Source organism: Dermochelys coriacea, chromosome 1 (assembly GCF_009764565.3).
Source record: "Dermochelys coriacea isolate rDerCor1 chromosome 1, rDerCor1.pri.v4, whole genome shotgun sequence".
In the NCBI taxonomy this organism is placed as follows: Eukaryota; Metazoa; Chordata; order Testudines; family Dermochelyidae; genus Dermochelys; species Dermochelys coriacea.
Window position 1 is genome coordinate 62,409,224 of NC_050068.2, and position 17,605 is coordinate 62,426,828.

Below are 17,605 nucleotides of genomic sequence, written 5' to 3' on the forward strand. Positions count from 1 at the left end.
CAGATGGTATCCAAGTCTGATACTGCCAAATAAACCCTAGACAAAACAGATTACAGAAGAGAAAATAATATTCACTGAAATCTAATATTAATACTGTTATCAGCCACTTACTAGAGAGAAACCTATACCAGAAACAAACAGCAACTTAGCACTATGAAGCATGTGGTAGAATTTAAAACATTTCTGAAAGTTCAGTTTCATAAATAGCTGTTGTTACATACTGAAGACAATAAAAATATAGTGTCAATTTAATATTTATTTTTATAGCTGGAGGGTGAAAGTGATCTCTCTCCTGCCACCCATCTCCACTCTCTGACAAACAGAGGCTAGGAACACCATTCCTTACCCATCCTGGCTAATAGCCATTAATGGACTTAACCTCTATGAATTTATCCATATTTTTTCCTCTTTTAAACCTTGTTATAGTCCTAGCCTTCACAACCTCCTCAGGCAAGGAGTTCCACAGGTTGACTGTGCGCTGTGTGAAGAACCACCTCCTTTTATTTGTTTTAAACCTGCTGCCCTTTAATTTCATTTGGTGGCCTGTCATAAATATAAAGGGAAGGCTAACCATCTTTAAATCCCTCCTGGCCAGAGGAAAAACCCTTTCACCTGTAAAGGGTTAAGAAGCTAAGATAACCTCGCTGGCACCTGACCAAAATGACCAATGAGGAGACAAGATACTTTCAAAGCGGGGGGCAAAGGGTCCTCTCTTTCTGTCTGTATGATGCTTTTGCCGGGACCAGAGCACAAAGGCAGGTCAGAACTCCTGTAAAGAGTTAGTAAGTAATCTAGTTAGATATGCGTTAGATTCTGTTTTGTTTAAATGGCTGATAAAATAAGTTGTGCTGAATAGGATGTATATTCCTGTTTTTGTGTCTTTTTGTAACTTAAGGTTTTGCCTAGAGGGATTCTCTGTGTTTTGAATCTGACTACTCTGTAAAGTATTTCCCTTCCTGATTTTACAGAGGTTTTTCTTTTACTTTTTCTTTAATTAAAATTCTTCTTTTAAGAACCTGGTTGCTTTTTCATTGTTCTTGAGATCCAAGGGTTTGGGTCTGTGTTCACCGATGCAAATTGGTGAGGATTTTTATCAAGCCTTCTCCAGGAAAGGGGGTGTAGTGCTTGGGGGGATATTTGGGGGGGGGGGGGAGAAGAGGTTTCCAAGTGGGCACTTCCCCTGTAATTTTTGTTAGACACTTTGGTGGTGGCAGCATAAGGTCCAGGACAAAAGGTAAAAGTTTGTACCTTGAGAAAGTTTTAACCTAAGCTGGTAAAGAATAAGCTTAGGGGGTCTTTCATGCAGGTCCCCACATCTGTACCCTAGAGTTCAGAGTGGGGAAGAAATCTTGACATGGCCCCTAGTACTTATATTATGGGAACAGGTAAATAACTATTCCTTATTCACTTTCTCCACACCACTCATGATTTTATATACCTCTATCATATCCCCCCTTTGTCTCCTCTTTTCCAAGCTGAAAAGTCCTAGCCTCTTTCATCTCTCCTCATATGGGACCCGTACCAAACCCTTAATCATTTTAGTTGCCCTTTTCTGAACCTTTTCTAATGCCAATATATCTTTTCTAATACCAGTATATCAGTAGCCCTATAATGATTGCTGACATTTCAAAAGCAAATGAAGAGCCTAGAGAAAGTATTATAATTCCAATGATAACTTTTATCGGGTTAAACTAAACAACAATGCAGTATCATCTCTGCTGACTTAACACATCCCAATTTCAGAACATCTACTTGTATAATACAACAGTTATTGTGTAAAAGCAATAGCAGAAATATTTGGTGTAGGTGGAAAGGGAAGAGACAGTCCACAGGACAAGGTAAGTTTATTTACCCCACTAAATTTTTAATTTTGTAGTTTCCTGCATTTTGACTAGAGTACATCTGCTTCATCCCACAATAAACCATAGGTTGGAAAAACAACCACACATCCAAGGAGGAAGGTCGGCTACGGAAGATACCCACTTGGTTAATGAGGAGCAGAACTTGTAACTACATTCATCTATCTAATCTGCTTCATAGTGTTTCAGGGACCATTTCCCTGAGACAAGCAAACTTTTTAAAAATGTACCAGCTCTAAATTGAAACCTCTTTTCCCAGATAGGCTTCAATTCCTAAGAACTGAAACAAGGCAGTTTTCTTAGATTGTAATTTGCTCTTCACTAAATCCAGTTGCATTTTAAAGTGACTAGAACCAAACTGATTACGATAGGTGGACTTTTGGAACTGCTGCCCCAAACAGCTGGAATAAGCTACCTGTTCTGTTTAAGTAGCTACTGTCTACTTTGAAGAAACTTTTGAACTATCATCTTGAAAGAAACTGAAATAGTAAGCCACATTTTAGTGTAAATAAGGTCAGATTTGGCCTTTGGACTGCAGAGTGTTTTCTACTATTTTAGGTTAATTGTCTTGCATATAATATTGTTGGCACAGCACTGAGCATGTAGCTATAAAATTGTATGACTGCTGTTTCTCAACAGCCCTCATGAAAAGGAGATGCTTATTTTATAAGGTTATCTCAGTGAGCAACATTTTAAATATTAAATGTGTACTTCCTCATTCACAGTGAGGAAAAAAAAAAGTGGAACTCATGTTACTTATGAATTTATTGCAATGCCCTCTAGTTGGGACTGCAGCCCAAGACCTCTCAAACTCCAGATGATGCAGAATGTGGCAAACTGTTTATTTAGTGGCATTTTCTTCAGAGAGAGTACATTATACCTGTGCACCATAGTAAACAGCAGCTTCCAGGGTAAGGTTTAAAGATTCTGATTTTAACTTATAAGAGCACTAAATGATTTGGGTTCTGGATACCTTATAGACTTTCTATCTCTTTGCATGATACCCTGGCAGTGGAAAACAGCAAGGTGCTTAAGCAAACAGCTCCCAGGTTTAAAAAAAAGAAGATGCTTTCTCGAAGGATATTTTCAGTCTTCAACTTCACAACTTGCTCCCTCCATCTCAGTTTGTCAGAGCCCAGATTTGTTTGCCTTCCAGCCTTCTGGAGGGTACAGAGGATAACTAAGATTCACTGACAGAATTTTGATATGGACAATGGTCCTATTTGTACCATGGACATGCCCTTAGAGCGTGGACAGGTAGTTTTTGTTGTTAAGCTTGAAACTGTAGCCATCTGAGCTGAACCCACATGTAATATCACATTACTAAATTCACATCCAAATAAAACAGCTAAGTTACTTAAAGATCTGATCCTGTCACTCTTACACATGTTGAGTAGTAACATACGGTGAAAGTAATACCACTGAAACTTGGGGAGACAACTGCTACTCCACATAAGTAAGTGGAGCAAAATTGGACCTTCAATAAATAATGCTGAAGCAGAAGTCTTAGTTGAGGAGCAATGCATAATTGATCAGTCTAATGTGGTCTTCAAAGGCAGTTTTCTCTCTTTTCATTTCCCATTTCATTATTCTTTAGTCAAGTAAACAAGCTTTTTGTATTTAATTCAGGAGAAGAGCTGAAATTTAACAGTTCACTTTGAGCACTGCCAGTTTTAGAAATGACAAAATATATATTTATGAAAGGAGCAAGACAGGCAGTCCTATTAAGATAAACACATTTGATTAATGCTATGATATACACAACATTAAAAAAAAATCCACTACTGAATGATTACCATATGGTGGTTCTTTGCAGATGGAGTTTTCACCAGTGATCAGCTGTACCAAAACATCTAAAAATAAAGTCATCCTAAACTAACAAAAACAATTACCCGCAGAGGCTTTTGCATTCTAAGCTAAAGAATCAATACAAGCTGCAGAAATGTTTCAAGAAAGTATGTAAACAACCACTTGAGAAAAATAGCAGTGTAAAACTATACTGCCCCACAAACTTGAGCAATAAATGTAGTATACTGTTTGGGTCTCTTTCAAAAGTCTATTCTTAGCTGTCAGAGAAACCCAATCCATTTAAGTAAAACCTTGGCCTACACACACACACACAGACACACACAGAGTAAGTGAATCTTAAATCTAATTTCAATGAAACGGACTAGCTGAGTCAAAGAGCAGTTCCATGGTGTTCTTTGCTCCAGTGGTTTCACGTAACCACTGATCACCACCAACCACTACAATAGCAAACATACAACACGCAAACTAAATGGGAGTTGTCTGTCTAAATATACCTACTTTTAAATAATGCATCATGAGTTATAAGATAAAGTGCTAGTGAAGTATTTATTACATCTCTTTTCTTTAACAAAGGTATATCACTTTTAACTCTTTTAGGTGAAGAGTTATTTATTTTCTGGTTTGCATACTGTGAGTTGTAACTGATAAAGTAAGAATCTAGATTTCCTGAACGCACACTGCACAACAGTTAAATAAATCAATAGTTAGTTTTTCCTATACAAATCTGATTCACACACACAAAACAAAAAAAAAAGGAACAAAAGATGCAAGCTAAGTTAAGTGAAAGTGTCAATTCATTAGGTGTCTTTTTAGCATACAAGACTACAGGAGACTTGTGTGATCTTATTTCTCTGATTCTATCACATTCGTATACTCCATAACATCTCTTTATGGGATTATGAACCTTTTCAGAGATGCTTGAAAATTAACAAACAAACTTAACATTGCTATATTAAAAAGAAGTGTCATACGCAATTTAAATATTTTGAAGATAGTCACATACAAGAGATGTCAAGACTGAATTTTTTTGTATAGTTTTAAGTTTAAAGAATATGCAATATTTGTCAAAAACAAATTTTAATTAATGCTTTGCTACAAGATTTTCCCCCAATGGGGAGAGTACAGATATGTAATAGTAAAACTGACTTTTAGTAAACAAAAGGGAATGTCACAGTGCTTCTCAAGCTATCTGATGTGGGGGACCGGCAATTTTTTTCCCCAATGTGCGTGCAGATCGGCAGCTGACGGCTCGCGGACTGGCACCAGTCCACAGACCACCACTTTGAGTAGCACTGGAATGTGCTATCTTCTTAGCAGGGGATTTCTGAGTAAGATTTCTTCCTACCCTAAACTGTTGTATAGTGTTACTCTATGCTGTTAAACAGTTCATGCTTTTCACCTGGAGGTGGTTGCACTTAATCTTTTACTTAAGTGAAATCCATACTCTGCCATTGATCCTCAAACTACCTGTTGTATAGACAATGTGGGCATGCAGAGTCTTTTTGCCCCTAAAAACTGATTTTATAAATTGCCGAGTTGTACAATGTCTTTACTGTCTTCACTACATCCATAGAAACATTAACTTCAATGGGTCGTTGGCAGGCAGAGTTTCTCTGTACTGATCCAGTTGCGGGATCAGGGCATAGTTTGTAAAGTGTTTTGAGAACCTCCTGAGTAGGAAAGTATTTAGCACTGGCTATTTAGAGCCTCAAGAGCAATCTTATCTGCATTAGTTTTACAGGAAAGGTGTGAAGTCGATAAGAAGGAGAAAGTAATGTAAGGTTTCAGAGTAGCAGCCGTGTTAGTCTGTATCCGCAAAAAGAAAAGAGGACTTGTAGCAGCACCTTAGAGTCTGTAAAGTGCCACAAGTACTCCTTTTCTTTTTAAAGTTATGTAAGCAATTCCCACCTGGGTGACTTCAAAGCCCCGAGCCAGCCAGAAGACTTTCCCTTAGGCGTGAACATTAACTTTCGGCAGCTATTTTTCAGTATTGACGCCTAGCCGGAGGAATGGCTAGGTGTTTCCTTCCACATTTCCAGCGTGGGTTTCAAACGGAAATCATGTTGCCTTCGTAGCTCTCCTGCTTTCAAAGAGGAATCGTACGGGCCCTTGTGGGCTTCAAAAAAACTCGTGCCTCTACTTGGCCGTAGGTAAGGCGCTGGTCGCGGGGGCTCGAGAGCTCCCCACGAGCGGGGACACGCACCGGACCCAGCCCCGCCTGGCGTTCCCCGCAGCGCCGAGGCCGCCCAGCTGGGAGCCCGCGGGGCAGGCAATGGAGAAAGCTCCGGGGCTGGGCTTCGGCCAAGGAAGAGGCGCTGGGCGGGCTGGACGGATGCTGCCCCTCTCCGCCCGGGACGCAGCAGGCGGCTCGCACCGAGCCCGGTCGCTCAGCCCCCTGGCAGGCGGGGACAGAGGCAGGCGCCCCAGCTCGGGGGAGGCAGGAGGAGACCCCAGGGGCTGGGGAGGGACGCGGCCGTCTCTCGGGCTCCAGCAGACAGAAGCCCCCCGGGTGTGCCGGGGACCCCCCTCCTCCTCCTCCTCCTCCTCCGCCCGGCGCGGCTCTTACCTTGCTGCGGATCTGGCCCGAGGTGGACACTTTGCGGATGAGTTTCTGGGGGCCCTCGTGCTCCCCCTCGCTGTCCGACGACTCGTCTCCCGCCGCCGCCGCCGCGGGCTGGGGCGGCTGCTGGATCCCGGCCCCGCTCATCCTCGCCTCGGCCCCGGCCATCTTCTCGGACTCCTGCCGAGAGAAACACACGAGTTCGCCTCAGCCCGGGCTGCCGCTCCCCTCCCCGGGCAGGAGGCGGCGCAGGGGGAGGAGGAAGCGGAGGCGGCGGCGGCGGCGGGGACAAGCCGAGGAGGAGCCCGCAGCCAGCGCTGGAGGAGCGGCCCGCCCGGCCGCCATCTTCCGCCACCCCCAGCGCTCCGGGGCAGGGCCGCGCTACCGGCTCCCGCCTGAGGGGGAGGCGACGCGCTCCCCCCCCGAGCCAGCTCCCCCGCCGCACAGCCCCGGCGGCAGCGGCTCAGAGCAACCGGCTGGATACCGCCCCCTTTAAACTGCTGCCTCAGGTCGGCGCTGGGGGGCGTCGATCCCCCCCCCCCCCGCCGCCTCCTCAGTCTGGCCGGCGCCTGAGCCGCTGCGGGGGGCTGCGCCTTCCCCTCCCCTGCTCGGTGCCACTTTCCGCGCTACTTGGCTGTTCAAAGGCACCTATGGCCGAAGGGGGGGGGGGGGGAGCAGCCGTAGGAGCCACGGCGTGCCTGGGCGGCGGGCAGGACGAGTGCATGCCCCCGGCCAACACAAACACACACCGAACGCGGGCCCGTCGCACCGCGGCAAGCGCCGAGGCTTTAGGGTTCGCTGCTGGAGTCTCAGCTGCTGGCTTCGCTCCCGCAGCCGCCCTCTGGCCGCTGCGTGGGGATGCTGAGGCGCTGGCCGGCAGGGGTGCTGGAGCTGGAAACCGTGCACGTGGTGTTTGTTGTTACTACTTCAAGCTTGCTGCACCCCCAGTTCCAGCACCCCTGCTGGTAAGAAGTCGAGTCTGTTCCCCTAGAAGTCAATGGCTCTGTCTTCCTTGCACCACCCAACTTTTTAACCTGGCTGTAAAAATCCGAGTGGAGACAACGCACAGGTATCGGAGTAAAAAAGAAAAGCAGTACTTGTGGCACCTTAGAGACTAACAGATTTAGCAGCCGTGTTAGGCTGTGTTCGCAAAAAGAAAAGGAGGACTTGTGGCATCTTAGAGACGAACACATTTATTTGAGCGTAAGCTTTCGTGAGCTACAGCTCACTTCATGGGATGCATTGGCTGTAGCTCGCGAAAGCTTATGCTCAAATAAATGTGTTCGTCTCTAAGGTGCCACAAGTCCTCCTTTTCTTAATGCACAGGTAGTTCTCCATGTAGCTAGTAGGAGTAGACCCCAGGTGGGAGGGGTAGTGTTGACTTCAAACTAGCTACACTGAGGTGAAAAATACCATGCCCCTTGTCTCCACTAGGATTTTACATCAAGATAGCTGTCTCTAGATTTAAAAAACAATACACCTTTATTGTAGTGAAGACAAAGTTAGTGACCCCAGTGGTAGTGGGACCAGCATACCTAGCAGTAAGAAACACTATCTGAGGGTTTATCTACATTACAAAGTTTGCAGCTTTGAAGAGGCAAGACTTCCTCTAGTGTGTATCACAATAAAAGTGCTTGCACAGGTATAACTTGTTGTGGTTCAGGAAGCATAATAATATATCCCAGCATAAAGCACCTTTATACTGGTATAACGCCATATGCAGTAGGATTTATAATTATATAGGTGTTTTTTAAATCACACTCCCACCAACATAGTCATGTTGATATAATTGTCTAGTGTAACGTAGACCTGTCCTAAGGATTTATACTATCACCTGTCTCTGCAGAATCTGAGCCCCTTCAATGTAATATCAATTAGCAATAACAAAGTCACTAGTGGACTTCATGGAGGTTTTTTTGTTTTTCCTCCTTTTTTGAGGTATAAAACATTGCTTGGGATTGGGTTATGTGTATGTAGAAAGCCTTTACAAATAAGACACTACTTTGCTCTAGATGAGAAAGACCTTTGTTGCGTTGGGTCAGTTTAAAGTTTGAACCTTAACTTGTAAGCTGTTTGGGGCAAAGACTTTTTGTTCAGTTCCTAGCACCGTGAGGTGCTGGCCCATGACTGGGGCTTCTAATTGCTGCCACAATACAAACAAACAATAAATAACAGGACACCACTAGTATCTTTTGGTTTTCTCCCACATGTCTGAAACATTACACATCTGCAAGGACAAGTTTACGGTTACTTTCTCGTATTGTCTGTCCATGTCCCTAATGACCATATTTGTTGTTTTCTCCATTTGCATCTTTTGCTTATTGTCACTTCTTTAGTCTCATGTTCTGCTGTTCAAACTTTTGTGACATGCTGCAAAAAAGTGTTTCAGCTGTGAGAATCTCTTTTAAAAATCATCCTTGTGGCCTGTTGGTTTATAATCAGTGTATATGGATAAGTATTTTATCAGAGAAACGTTGAAGAAAAACACACAAATGTTTGTCAGTGTGTGTATTTAACATAAGGCAAAGAACTGTATATTTCATCCACAATTCCATTCATGTTTTTAGAAAGGAATCTGAAATCCCCGATATGTTACAGAACAAAATGGAAACCATAGTTTAGGTCCCACTCCTACAGACACTTATTCATGTCCTTAATTTCACATACTGTGAGGAGTCCCACTGATTTCACAGTATGGGAAATTAAGCACTGCATAAATCTTTGTAGGATCGGGGCCTTGGTTTCATGTTATTGTGTCAGATGCTTAAAGTCAGATTCTGCCACCCTTACTAATGTTAAATAGTGCCTTACTCTACTGGAAATATTCTAAAGGAATTTGTCCATTTCTGTGTCATTCATTGGAACAGTTACCTTTAGGGGCCAAATCCTGCCATAAGTACCAGACCACAGATATGATAACTGGCCGTAATACAGCACTTTTCATTCTAGCTTAATTGCCTTTCATTGTGGGTAACAAAAGAAGCTAATGGATGAATATGCCCATGTTTAATTCTTCTCCAAAGGGGAACTTATGTGAGTCTCCTTTTCTATAAACGTATGATAATGAGATGACAAACTGCAACAGATCCTGACTCATTTACAAATACTTGAGTATACTTTAGGAATGTGTATTCAAACTGAATATTTGTGTGTGTTTGGTTAATATTCAGATACTAACAGGACCTCACATGCAGCTATATCTTGATCTTATAAACACTTGCTACTACATTAATGCTTACCACTGTGAATTGTTGAATCTAAGTCAATGGAATATCTCACACTGGTAAGCACTACACTGAAGTTATTGGGACAACACATGTGAGTAAGGTGGACAGGCTTTGGTCCCATATTTGCAAGTATGGAGCCTGATCCTGCAAATATTTGTGTATATGAATATTATTATTTCTTTGTATTACAGTAGTGGATCCTAAACCACCTGCAAGGGAACTACAAATTTAACTAGACTGCTAACAGCTTCTTGCAGCCAGCCAAATGCAAAGTAATACATCTAGGAACAAGAAATGCAATCCATAGCTACAGAACAAATGGAGACTATACTCTGCAAAACAGTGACTCTGAAAAGGATTTAGGGGTCATATTGGACAAGCAACTGAACATAAGTGCCTAGTGTGATGTTGTGGCAAAAATGGCTCATGCAAGGATTGAATGTATAAACAGGGGAGTAGTGAGGTGGAGCAGGAAGGTGTTAGCTCTATATATGCGATTGGTGAGACTGATACAGGAATACTGCATCCAGTTCTGGTGTCCACATTTTAAAGGATGTTGAAAAAATGAGAAAGGGACAGAAAAAAGGATGTGGGGTTGGTGAAAATGTCTTTAGGGAGAGATTTAAGGAGCTCAATCTGTTGAGAATATCAAAAAGAAGATTGAGAGATTATTTGATTACAAAAAGAACAGGAGTACTTGTGGCACCTTAGACACTAACAAATTTATTAGAGCATTGATTACAGTGTCTAAGTACCTTCACGGGGAGAAAATACCCCAGGGGTTTTTAACCCATTAGAGAAAGACATAATAAGAACCAATGGCAGGAAGACGAAGCCAGACAAATTCAAATTAGAAATAAGGCACACATTTTTAACAATGAGGGTGATTAACCACTGGCTACCAAGGGAAGTAGTGGATTCTCCATCTCAACGTCTTGAAATCAAGACTGGATGCCTTTCTGGAAATTATGCTTTAGCCAAGCACAAGTTATTGGGCTCAATGCTCGGTAACCTGATGAAATTTAATGGCCTGTGAAATACAGGAGATCCAATTAGATGATCTAATGGTCCCTCCTGGCCTTAAAATGCTATGAATTTATGAAACCCGAAGTAATTGGATGAAGTACAGGAGGGCTAGGAAAACAGCCAGTATGCAGGAATACAGTGTAGCTCCCCAGTGGCTGCTACATCACCTGTGAGCTTGAGCAACAGTCCTAGATGCTCCTTGTACTGTGTAGGAATTGCCAGCTATGTTTAAATATGGATCTGGGAATTCCTCCTCAGGACTGTCCCCACTGCCATCCTTCACTCTTCAAAACCAATGCAAGACTCTTCCCTAGCAGCCACAGGCCTTCAGTTGCGAACAGGGCCATGACCCTCCCCAAAAGAATTATTTGTATCTCCTAATTCAGATTTCAGCTTTACAAAATTGGAATGCTGGGAAAAGAGCAACATTGTTGGGGGGTGTTCTGTGCTAATATTTGATTATCTTTGTAGCAATAGTCTAGATCTGTCCGAGTGGCTGGATATGGCCCATAATTACAGATCATTCATAATATGAGAGTTTTTAATGGAAGTTTGTGTGATAATATGCTCTATATTCTGCAATTAGTTAATGTTTGTAGAGTGCTTTGAAGGTGAAGAAAGTTGTGGAAGTGCTAAATCACCCTGAACTGTTTATTTATATAAATGTAAAAAGTTCTTATTGTAAAAGTACATATTGTGCCTGTACAGAGTCAATTTATAAAACGTTTCTACAGGTTCTACTTTTGAGAGGCGCTAATCGACATAATCAGGGCCACAGTCCTCAAGCAGGCAAAACTGCCAATGATATTTTCCTCATTGAGGACAGTAGGTTCAGGCTCTCATCTTGCTAAACTACTACAATTATACCTTTGTTATTATACTTTATCTTATAACTTAATCACACTGATTTAAGTCAGATTTGGTATAAGAAATTCTCTCCCAAGTTGAGATTTATACATCATGTTATAGCCAACAGTGAATTTGACTGTTAACTACAGTAGAACAATGGTAACACTAAAGGAGCACTTTGCTGTGAGTTAAATTTGGTTCATGGTCACATAGGTGAGACATTTATATGTACTTGCATAGCAGCTATTATATAATATTTGGATATGTTTTTATTCTTGCTTTTCTGTTTAACATATTTCATACTATTTTTAATAGTTGTAAACATTTTAATCAGAACTAAAGCAGATGAAGACTGGTGGAAAGAATAAAGTAAAAGGTGAATATTTCAGTGCAGATCCTCAAGTGGTGAAATCTAGCATAGTCCCATTGAAGTCAATGCTGTTATGACGGTTTTTACCAGCTGAAGTTCTGCCCTTTCATACCCAAAGAACCCCAAAGTGCTGGACAAATCATCTTTTAAAAAAAAAACAAAAAAACAAAAAAAAAACAGATTTTAGCTGTACCACTTTTAATATTGTCAATAGGAACAGCATGACTGAAACCCATCTACAACAACAGCATTAGATATTATTTACTGTGAGAAAAAAAGATTTGATCATAGAAACATGAGCAAAGAGTTCCAGCTCTCATGTTGATTCTCATGATTTTGGGCAAGTCACCGCACCTTTCTGGCACAGTTTTCCATATGTAAAGTGGGGATAATACTTATTAATGCACCTCACAGGCTGTTCTGAGAGGAGCTGGTCAAATAATGCAATTAGATTAATAATTAATTAAATGTTTAATATTTTTTAAAAATAATTAATAAAGCATTGTTCATCTCATTATTAAATAAGTATTAAACCATTTCTAATTGTTAGGATTACTGTTTGTATACAAGTGCTAAGTACAATTGTTTAAGTGGACTTGGTATGCTGGGCAAATAAATTTCAGGTGATTATGCACTGCCTGTCCGAATTCTGTTATTCTGCCTGTTAGTCTTCACACGACTTCCTTAATAATAAAAAAAGCAAAGCAAAATATAACAATATATCTGTATACTGTTGTTGAGCAGAATGGCTACAGAATTTTTGTCACAGTGGTAGCTGTATTTCAGTGGTGACTGAGGTTGCTCCGTAAGTACAGGCTACAAAATCCTATCAGTATACTTCTAGATGAAGAGCTATAGAATATCATGAAAAAGGCAATATTAGCCAAGACAAAGGGATTATTTTGAAAAGTAGCAGCTCTTATGTCCCACGAGAATGATCATACAGAAGAGCAAATCCACACCATAGGTGGCCAGCATTAAGAGACAATAACTGAGTCTAGACTCTTAGAAGTGTTACCAACCATGTATAGGTTTCAGAGTAGCAGCCGTGTTAGTCTGTATTCGCAAAAAGAAAAGGAGTACTTCACTCCGATGAGGTGAGCTGTAGCTCACGAAAGCTTATGCTCAAATAAATTTGTTAATCTCTAAGGTGCCACAAGTACTCCTTTTCTTTCAACCATGTATACCACACATTGTATATATTTCTAATTTAATACTCACAAAAATTGGCTGATCCTTCAAGCCTAACACAAACAAAACTATTGAATCTCTGTATGAGGACTGGGCTTCACAATCTTATGTATTACTTCTACATATTTGAAATTACTAAGGGCCTGATCCAGCTCTGGCTGGAGTCAGTGGGAGTTTTCCCCTTGTAAAAGTGTGCCCTAAATTCAGAAAATAATTGCATGGAAGTTTGAAATTTTACTAAAGTATAGCCCAGATTTTAGAAGCCGGTGAACTTGTGTTTTCCATTCCACACCCATTTTTGGTAGTTTACAGAGAATTATTATAGGAATAGCCATTCCATGTAACTGTGGACAACTTGAATGGGTAATTAATATACACTGATCTGGAAACTGCAATAAGTGGAGTAGCTGCCCCTAAAATGTTTGTCCCTCTCTATGGTTTTTCAGGGTCTGTGCACTTCCTAATTTTCCCTGCTGCAGTTTCCTCTATGAAATTATTTTGTTTCTTAAATAAAAAGTCAACTGAAATAATTGTGATGTGGCTCTTACTATAAAGATGCAACCGGCTAACACAAAAAAAACAAACATTTTGTTCTAACAGAGGTTACAATTTTGCCTAAAAAGAAAAGGAGTACTTGTGGCACCTTAGAGACTAACAAATTTGTTAGTCTCTAAGGTGCCACAAGTACTCCTTTTCTTTTTGCGAATACAGACTAACACGGCTGCTACTCTGAAACCTGTACTTTTGCCTAGAGCATCACTAAAGCAGGTAACTTTAAAACTGCATTTATTTTTTTGCTCTGATAATGCAGACATTAAATGTTAACTAGAGGTACCTGGGCAAATCTTGCCCACCATGAGGGGGGTGATTGAGAGCAGATTTGTTTCTTGTTTAGTCAAAGCAACTGCATGTGTGAAGGAAGGAAATGTGCCTCAATCGTTCAGCCAGAAATGACCCTAGGATTTCCAGCCTGTGGGACTGAATTTGCTTTGTGTTCCGAGTTTCTGCTGAGTTTTAGACAGTGGCGTTCAATGTAAATACTTACAATTTAATAAAGTAACTATTAAATGGGAATCAGATTCACTGTTTTCCTCCCACGGTGTCTAATCTCTTAGGAAAACTTCCTTTCACATTTATTTAATTGTTTCGGTGTCAGCAACATGTTATTGAAAAATGAGTGCAGCTGTTTTCTCTATCAAAGCTGCTTCTCAAGTAGGATTTGGGAACTCTGTGTAGGGAAAGAGTGGGGACACTGAACTTTCAAACAATACAGACCAAAAATATCCAGGAGTTAAGGGCAAAGAACTATAGAGCAATTGAACAAAGGTTAAGATTTGTCAACCTTACTACTGTTCCATCTAAGCTGTACATGTGTGCACACGCACACAGATCCTAAACCCCGCGCACACAGTGAAACACCACGTGCACTAAAATTTGCACAGAAGATTTTTTTTTGCACACAGCCTGTCAAAAATTTGCACAGAAGAAATTTTTTGTGTGCACAGCCTGTCAAAAATTAGAGGGAACATTGATCTTAACTGTTAGGATTTGAATTTAATTCACTATGGGTGTCTTCAAAGAGATACAGTGTAAGACTACTACAATTTGAAAATGCGAATACAGAAACAACCAGCCAAAAGAGTCTTATCCTGGACCATCTGTACAAAACTGACAATAAAACAAAGTGAAATTTGCACATACAGGTCGGGGTGAAGCTAAACCCCGAGCGGTGGAGACAGCAAGCAGGGGAGAGGAGAGCACTGGACTGACACTTCAGCTTGGAAGGAAATCACACAGCCCTTCAGACACAAACTCATAATCAGATATAGCATAGCCTTGTATTTCATCCATTTCAATTACAGTATCAGGTCAGTATGTCAGAGAGAACACAGCCTCAACAGCCTGAGATCGTGTTAAATCCCACAAGTGACTTACCCACTGGCTATTTTTATCCTTCACTGCACGTTGTGTGTGTGTGTGTGTATTTGCACAATACAGAAAGGCTCAGCAACGGAATCCGGTAACATTTCAGAGGGAAAATTGATATAGTCTAGTGGTTACATAGGTGGCATGATTTCCTTTGACTGAAAGGGGAGACTAGGGTTTGCCTAAACAAACTGACATGCCCCCACTCGGCAGCTTTCTTCAAGTTTGTGTCATATCCTCATTTCATGTTTACCCAAATAAATTTGCCGTCAGCAAGGAAAGGCCCCATCCCTCCAATGTTTTGCTAAGAGAATAGTTAAACCAACGGCATAAACAGGGCTATTTCGATTAGAGGAATGATCTTCCTTTGAAATATGTGGAGAGCTTCAGATTGTTTTCGGGACATTAACCCCCATATCAGAAACCTGGCTCTCTCCCCCCGGTCTTTCCCTGAAAAAACAAACAAACAAACAAACCCGAACTGTTTAATACTAAGGGGATCGTCTTATTTCCTTCCCCCTCCCCCGCCAGCAAAGTTGTGCACTAGCCTTCCGCGCTGAGCCCAGGAATTGCACCAAACCAATGAAACTAGAACAGCAAAATAACTCCACTTCCCACGGAAGAGAAGAGCAGGAACAAACCAGACAGACATTTAGGGACGCTAATAATAGCGGGGAGAGAGAGAGACCGCAGAGGAGCTCTGGTGAGTGGGAAGAAGTGAAGGGGAAACCGATAAGGAGGAACGAGGACAACACAACCCCTTGGCTAAACAATAGCGGCCGGCCGGCCGGCAGGCGAGTAGGAAATGCCTGCGCAGTGCCGAGCGTGCATTGTACCTACCAGTTCCTCCCAGACAGGGCTGCGGGTGCTATAGGAAGGGTGCCCATGCTGCTCCATCACCCCCCCCCCTCACAGCAGGGCTCCCCCCCTCCGGGCTGGGGAGAGCGGGGGAGACAGGGCACCGCCGGCTGCTGCTGCTGCTGCTGCTGCTGCTCGTGGCAATTCACCCGTTTTGCTCTTCTCTCTTCCCCCGTGCACCGCGCTCCCGCCCTCCTCCCTCACCCGTCTCTTTTCACTCAGCCTCCTCCGCCCCCGACCTGTTTCTCTCCCCCTCTCCCCCGGACTCGGCGCGCAGATCCCTCTCTCCAGGGACCCGGCGCTGCAGCTGCCTCGCCGCCCACATGACCCGCCTGTCATCCCCTATATGGGGTTGGACCAAGAGCGGCAGCGTTCGCCGTCCCTGCCGCCTCAGGGAGCTGCGGCGAGCGGCTTCCCCGGCTCCCCCTAGGGCTCTGGAGCAGGAGCAGCAGCAGCACCGAGCCCCCCGCCACTCCCCCGGGGAAAGATGCTGGCAGCCCAGGGAGTGGGGTCAGCGACTCCCGGTAACCGGTTACAATGACAACTGCGCCTCGGGTCTGCTGGAGGGGCGACCTACATACATCGCCGGCTTTCCAGCGTGGCGCCTAACCCCCTGCTCTCTGGCCCCTCTCCGCATCTCCCTAACCCGCGGCTCCCCTTGAAGTCACGAGGGGACCGGCGACTGACTTCAGCAGCGGCGGGAGCCGGGCTTCCGACCCTGCCCCGGCGCTTGCGAGGCCGCCGGGCGCTCGGGGCTGTATCGCCCCGCCCTCCTCTTTTGCGCCCAGCAGGTGTCAATTATCCAGCTCAGCCCCCCCGGAACACGGTCCGGTTAATCTGCTGCCTCCCGCCCCGCGCTCCCGCTGGCTGCCACACGCGCAGCAGGGCCCTAAATGATTAACAGGCAGCGGGGAGCACACGCAATCGCATTTGACGTAAACCGGTTTCAAAAAAATCGTATTGGGGCTGTATCCAGTCTCCAGTGTGGGTACGGTCCAGCCGCCTGCTTCTGCCCGCTTATTTCTTTCTCGAGGGTGCTGAAAGGATCGCCCACTCCGTGTAGACACACTAGAGCGCTCCGGCATCGTGTTGGACTTGTAATTCTTAGTCCCCGAAGAGTGTTGGTCTCCTTCTCCCCCGCCAGAGCGCTGTCTGATTGACCTAACGATGGAGCATGTTTCCGGAGCGGAGTCAGAACCGCAAAAGGATCCGTCTGGTCACACCGAGGCGGCCAGGCCTGCTTTAACACGAGCAAGTCAGATGCGTTGCTAGCTGTCGAGAAAGGTAACTGTGGAGGAAAGAGCATGACAAGAGCTTCCAAATGCTCCCATCACGCAGCTCCTGTCTCAAGTTCTTTACCGCAGGGTCTTTGCTAAATCGGGAACCTCTGGATTTCTCGCTTCACAGTGAAGAACTCCAGGTGGTGGATGGAGTCAAGATCCGCGGGGGGAGACTTTGTCTTTGGGTCTCTAACCTCTAACCGTCTCCGATGGTCTGGGTGCACGGCCAGCGGTCCATCTTTAGGGCCTCTCGGCACCCGCTGACTATCTCCACCGGTCTCCTGCAGGACGAAGTGCGCCGGGGTTGATTTCAAGAGAGTCCCGTGGAGGGTGGGTGGGCAGGGGTACGCCACTGTGTGCTTTTCATTTCCTAGGGCCAACCTTCCTTGTGGCGACTGGCAGGATTTTCTCTGCTCTCCATGCCATCAAGCTTTTTATTAACACACGCTGTGTATACTTTAGACTTCTCAGTTTACTAGTTACCGGAACACCCTTGAACCACAGCCAATGTATTAAAACTGCTTCAAGTGGATGTTGTTGTGCCTCTTTATGAGCCGCAACACGTGTACTCTTTTGCCTCTGCCAGTTGTTGGAGACACTATTTGCCAATTCTACAAGACAGATGGGAAAGCTTGGCACATTTGAAAGGC

General features: G+C 43.7%; 1 protein-coding gene across 1 annotated transcript in view; it reads right to left on the reverse strand.

Annotated features, from left to right (window-relative positions):
- DGKH (diacylglycerol kinase eta) overlaps positions 1-17,281 on the reverse strand; it is a 263,958-nt gene extending 246,677 nt beyond the window's left edge. Inside the window, 3 exon segments of the mRNA XM_038385138.2 lie at positions 6,235-6,408; positions 15,658-15,803; positions 16,363-17,281. Coding sequence (XP_038241066.2) covers positions 6,235-6,408; positions 15,658-15,714 — 231 coding nt within the window. The 5' untranslated portion in view covers positions 15,715-15,803; positions 16,363-17,281.
- Positions 17,282-17,605: the final 324 nt, after the last annotated feature.